This window comes from Apium graveolens, chromosome 7 (genome assembly GCF_009905375.1).
Source record: "Apium graveolens cultivar Ventura chromosome 7, ASM990537v1, whole genome shotgun sequence".
NCBI classification, from domain to species: Eukaryota; Viridiplantae; Streptophyta; class Magnoliopsida; order Apiales; family Apiaceae; genus Apium; species Apium graveolens.
Genome location: NC_133653.1, coordinates 32,815,174 through 32,821,434, shown reverse-complemented (window position 1 = coordinate 32,821,434; position 6,261 = coordinate 32,815,174). Strand labels below are relative to the sequence as shown.

General features: G+C 35.2%; 1 protein-coding gene across 1 annotated transcript; it reads right to left on the bottom strand.

Annotated features, from left to right (window-relative positions):
* Positions 1-3,923: 3,923 nt before the first annotated feature.
* Positions 3,924-5,416, bottom strand: LOC141673481 (uncharacterized). The gene is made up of 2 exons (XM_074480230.1): positions 4,396-5,416; positions 3,924-4,129 (listed from the first exon to the last, which is right to left on the bottom strand). Exons 1-2 carry the CDS (start codon positions 5,414-5,416, stop codon positions 3,924-3,926), a joined length of 1,227 nt encoding a protein of 408 aa, XP_074336331.1.
* Positions 5,417-6,261: the final 845 nt, after the last annotated feature.

Sequence of the window (6,261 nt, the reverse complement as noted above, 5' to 3'; positions counted from 1 at the left end):
TCTTCGGTTTCCATCCCTTCTTGGCCTAGTTCAGGAACATTTTCCATTGTTGGAGCTGCAAGATTCTGCTTTTGATGCTCACGCATTGCTAAATAAGCAGCAACTGAACCAACTTCTTCATGATTGCCAGATTTTTTAAACATTTTGCTACATGTTGGCTTTAGAACTGGTGGATTAAACGAGCTAGTCGCTTCCCTGTTATTCCCAGCTTTGTTGGGCTGCTTCTTTGTTGCAGTGACAATGACATCACTTTGAACTACTGCATTAGCTCGTGACCGAGTTGTCGGTCCAACTTCCCTGTTAGTTCTAGCTTTCTTTGACTTGACAATTTCTTTTCTCTAAAATAAAAAATGATAGTCAGTACCAGAATGGAAAAATTACTTGCACTTGATTAATAATGAAAATTGAACTTATTTATATAGAGATGCTAAAACGCGGAGACCATGTGGAAACTGCATAAAGGAAATTAATCCTTAGCATTTAAATATCATAATTAATGATTATGAAATATTATATAAATTCAATACCACAAAAACTTCTGTTCATCAATATTTAATAATGTGAAATGATATATAGATTATAACTAGCAGGGGTCGTAATAATATGTTTTTTTATGATTTAATTATGGCTATTGGCAAGAATTGATTGAAACTTAAGCGTCATTACATACTGTGTTTTGTTCTAGATTGCTATGAAGGAGCTGCGACAGATGAAGATACCTTTTATCAACTAAGCATTACAAAATCCTTTAACCCTAAATTGTGTACTAATACAAAAGCACTAAAAATATCTTTCCAAAAGATTTAGTAATAATCTAGTACCTTTAATTAATCATCGCTGGCATCTTCACTCTCATTTTCTGGAAAATATTCATCGCCTTCCTCTGGATATCGATCTTTATTTTTTGTTTTTTCAATCTCTTCAGCTTGATTTCCCTTATCAGCAACTAAAGTGGGCAACCCAAGTGATTTATAAACTACATCATTTTCTTTCATACATTGTATTCTCCCTAGTTCATAGTCTGTCACTGGTAGTGGTGGCGGGGGAGGCAACTGCAACCATAGTTATAAGGTGTAAAGTAATTAAACCATAGAAATTAAATCACCTGAAGAGAACAAAAAATCAAAAGTACCTCAACATCAAGGTCATTCTATGCGGTGTCTTCATCATCATCTGGTTCAGTTGCTAACTGTAATTTCCTCCTTACCGATCCTTTTTCTTTCAGACTTGCTTCTTGTTTACTTGAACATATCTCAGGCACGGGGGAAATTTTCGTCCTCTTACTCCTTCTTTGCTGTTGAAGCAAATGAGTTGTAGTGTACTTACGCTTCGATTGTTTCTTAGTAGAACCTGGTTGCTTCTTAGCAGAACCTGGATTAGCTACACATAAATACAAATTAAGGAGGCTTAGCATCAGTATACACAAAATGGGACTGCTTCACAAAGATTACAAAGAAATGCAATTAATTACCTTCAATTATGTTTTTCCTTGCTCGTATTTTAACATGTGGCTGCATCTGGCAAGTGGGCTCAATGTCCAGGTCAACAGTGTTGTCAATGTAAAAATGAATTTCTTCGTCATTCTCGCAGCCAAGTACATGTTGATTTACATCCATGTCATCCAATAAAAGATTCCAGCCACCCCTCTTTCCTTTACTTATATATATTCCTCCAATTTCTGAGAAATTGAGGTAATCTTTCACAAACTCAATAAGGATAGTGTAGGAAAATCTTTCCACGTCCACGCGTGTTAGCAACATCGACTTTCCACCAACATAACTTGCCTTCTGAAACTGTCCTTCATAGTGTAGCCTCACATTTATCGTTTTATCCATTCTGTAGAAAAAAACATTAGAACTCTATGACCAGCATACAAATGGACATGAAGGTAATTAAATAAAGAACAGAGAACAAATGTACAAAAAAGACAAAAAAAGAAGCAATAAAAGTAGACTAAAACAAATGGACATGGAGGTAATTAAATAAAGAAAAGAAACTTATATAGTTCGGCAGATATAAACTACACTTCAAACACATAATTAAAGACCTTACATAAAAACAGAGAACAACATGAAAATACATAGTTAATCACTATTATGTTATACAAATACACAATCTAAGGAGATGGAACACGAATTTGTGTTAAAGGAACATCGTCCCTAATCCAAATCCCTTTCAGTTTCACAATTTATTCCAATATTATATGAATGATAACTGCTCAAGTCTTCTTCCATTGTGTTCTGATTTTCAGTGTCGCACCAGTCCCTCGGTAATTTTTTGATAACATATTGACAGTTTTTCTCAACTGGATCATCCACATAAAACACTTGTTGAACTTGTGAAGATAGGACAAAAGGATCAGATTTTTGGCGTAACTTATTAAAGTTTACTCGAGTAAGACCAAAAGGATCTTTTTCTTTTTGGTACCAGCAACATTTAAAAAGGACCACTATAAAAGCTCCCCAATAGTCAAGTTAAAATATTTCTTCGATTGATCCGTAGTAATTGACACCCCCAACTACTGGATTCTGGTCTTTCGAGCTTGCAAAGGTAGTGGTCTCGGCTGTTAAAAATACCCCACTATTTTGTATAGTACATCGGGAATCTTTAAATTTGGTATGGAATCTGTATCCATTTATTACATAGCCCGTAAACTTCCTAGCTAGTCGATTCGGCCCCAAAGCAAACACCTCTAAATCCCTTGGAATATTTTCTTTTTTCAGAACCTCATCTTTTAACCATTTCCAAAAGTCTTCCATGTGTGCTCGTTCGCTTTTATATTTTTGCTGACTTGCAAGACCATCCATGAAAGCTCGATGCTCCCTGAATAGTTAATAAGGTCAAATAATATATATAGATATCAATACTTAACTGGTGAGTAAACTAAAAGGGACATTAGAACTTACTCGATTAAACTTTCTATTTCCTTATTATCGGAATTAAAAAGAATATAACGATGCGCTGCCTTCCAATCTGCATCTTTCATTTTGAATATCCTGCCATCCTTATTCTTTTTTGTTCCGATGTGATATTCCACATTTGTTCCATATTTTCCAAAATCATTTGAATTATTTTCTACGACTCCATCGACGTCCAGAAACCTTGAACAAAATGTGACACACTCTTCAGCCAAGTACCCTTCTACAATAGAACCTTCTGGCCTACTTCTATTTCTAACATAGCCTTTCAACTTTCCTAGATATCGCTCAATAGCAAACATGCAACATAGGTGCTCAGGTCCACCGTATTCTACTTCTCTGCATAGATGTACAGGCAAGTGGACCATAATATTTAAAAATGGCTCTGTGAAAATCATTTCAAATTCACAAAGTATTACCATAATTTCTCTTTGCAACTTCTTGATATCATCTAATTCTACCACCTTGCTCCACAGACCGCGAAAAAATGAACCCAACCTGATCATCGGTAATGCGACCTCGGGTTTTAATGTATTTTTTATGGTAAATTGCAATAAATAGTGCAGTATGAAATGAGCATCATGGCTCTTATACCCCACCACCTTTCTCTCTTTTATGTGCACATACCGACTTACATTTGAGGCACAACCATAAGGAAGTTTGGTTCTTTTTCCTTATTTGTCATGTCAAATATCGCTGCCATAATTTCAATATGCTTTCCATCGTCACTTTTAATAGGATGGAGAGGCTTTTTTATGCCCCGATCCTGTAAATCATAACGAGCATTTAGGTGATCCTTCGACTTGCCACTTATATTAAGCAAAGTACCTAATATGTTATCGCATATGTTCTTCTCTATATGCATGGCGTCCAAGTTATGTCGAAGCGGATTATGACACCAGTAGGGCAGATAAAAAAATATTGATTTTTTTTTAAAGGGCCAACCCTTTTACGCTTCCTCCGGGTCTTATCTCCAAACTGATTTTCATACCCCCATAATAACTCTTAAATTTCTGTTCCTGTTAATGGCACTGGACTATTCCCCATTTCCATTTCACCATTAAATCTCTTCTTATCTAGCCTCCACTTGTGTGTCGGATCAAGAAACTTTCTATGATTCATGTAGATGGTTTTTTTGCTTTGTTTCAAATAAACAGAAGAAGTCTCGTAATGGCACTCTGGACATGCTAGTTTCCCCTTCGTACTCCAGCCTGATAAAATAGCATACCCCGGAAAATCGCTTATTGTCCACAACGCGCTTGCTCGTAAATTAAAATTCTCGCTGGTCAGGGAATCATAAGTTTCGACACCATCTTTTCACAATGCTTTCAACTCCGAAATTAAGGGCTGCATATAAATATCAATATTATTCTTGGGAGAATCTGGACCGGATATTAACATGGATAGAATCAGATTTTCTTGTTTCATACATAGTCAGGGGGAAGGTTATAATTTACCAACATGATTGGCCATGTACTATGACTTAAATTCATTGAACGATATGGGTTAAAACCATCAGCTGCTACACCCAATCTAACATTTCGATTTTCTGCTGCAAAATCAGGATAACGAGCATCCATTGCCTTCCAAGCCAAAGCATCAGCCAGATGTCTTAATTTTCCATCTTTTGTCCGTCCTAATGCGTGCCATCTCATAAGTTTGGAAAAGTCTTTGCACAGGAACATCCTCTGTAACCTTGGTCGTAGTGGGAAGTACCTCATCACGTTTGCTGCTACTTTATGAATCAACTTCGGTGGATCATTATTTTTAACGATGTCATCTTTTTCATGTACAACCCATCTCGACACACCACAAGTTTCACATTCATTTTTTTCTTTATTTTTACCCCAATACAACATGCAGCTGTTGGGGCACGCGTGTATTTTCTCGTAGTCAATACTTAAATCCCTAATGACACTCTTTGCAGCATTAAAAGACAAAGGGAGATTGGCATCAGGAAATGCTTCTTTGATCAGCTTTAGTAATTCTCCAAATGCAGACTCACTAATTCCGTAAACGCATTTTAAATGATAAAATCTGATCAGGAAACTTAATCGAGAAAACGTAGTACAACCGGGATATAATGGTTGTTTTCCTTCTTCAACATGCCGAAATAATTTCTTAGCGTCGGCATTTGGTTCGTCTTCACAGCCTCCTTGATTTTCAAAATTCTTACGCGTATAATTGAACATTGCATCTAAATTGTCTTCAAATTCAATCCCCATTTCACAATCTTCAAAGTCATCAGTACCTCCAAATTTCATCTGTGAAACCTCACAGATCCAATCGGCATGTAACGGAGAAGGGCCATTGCAAACAAGATGATCGTAGATGACATCTTGACAGTACCAATTACGTTTAGTACATTTTTTGCATGGACACTTCATTTGATCGCCATTTTTGTAGATGGGAAATGCATTTTTCAAAAATGCTTTTATCCCTCTTATATACTCTGGACTGGATCTTGGAAAACCTATCCAAATGTAATACTCGTCCATTTTTACGAACCCTGTGACCTATTAATAAAGTCGATAGGAGATTCAACACTTTTGTAATTTTTAGTACATATTTTATCTAAACAGGTCATGTTCATACAGTGTTACCTACTCATTAATACTATTTTAAATCATACAAAGTACTATAATTAGAGGAAAGTACGCTAATTATACAGTGTTACCTATCATACTATCATACTATAATTAGAGGAAAGTACTATCATACTATTTATATGGTTTTACCTATTCATTTCATCTAAACAGGTTCAGTACGCTAATTCTACCATCCGCATTCATAATTCCAAATCAAAAGTACGCTAATTCTACCATCAAGAATTACACTCCCTCACCGTCATTCTTATCATTTTAACGGTTTACACACAATCTTGAAAGAACAAGACTGGATACAATATAACATAATAACAAGTAATATAAATCCTCAAACTAAACCACATGGTGCGAAAAATATAAATTACTTATAAACCATAATATAACAAGTAACATAAATTCTCAAACTAACAAAACTTTCCCATATATAATCAATTATGCATACATTCATATACATACAATAACTAACAAATAATCTCAAAAAAAGGAGGAGCAATGAGTGCAGCTACAAGTAAACATAATAAAAAAAACATAACAAATTAATATAAAAAACAGAATGCAGACTAAATCGAACCCAATAAAAACATGCAGTGATGAAAACATGAAAACATCCAAAATCAAAATCAAACATCAACCACAAACATCAAACACAAACATATCAAAATCAAACCTTAAATCGAATTCCCCTAAATCAACAAAAACCCTAAATCAAAAATTAGAAGCTTTTTAGAAATTACCTG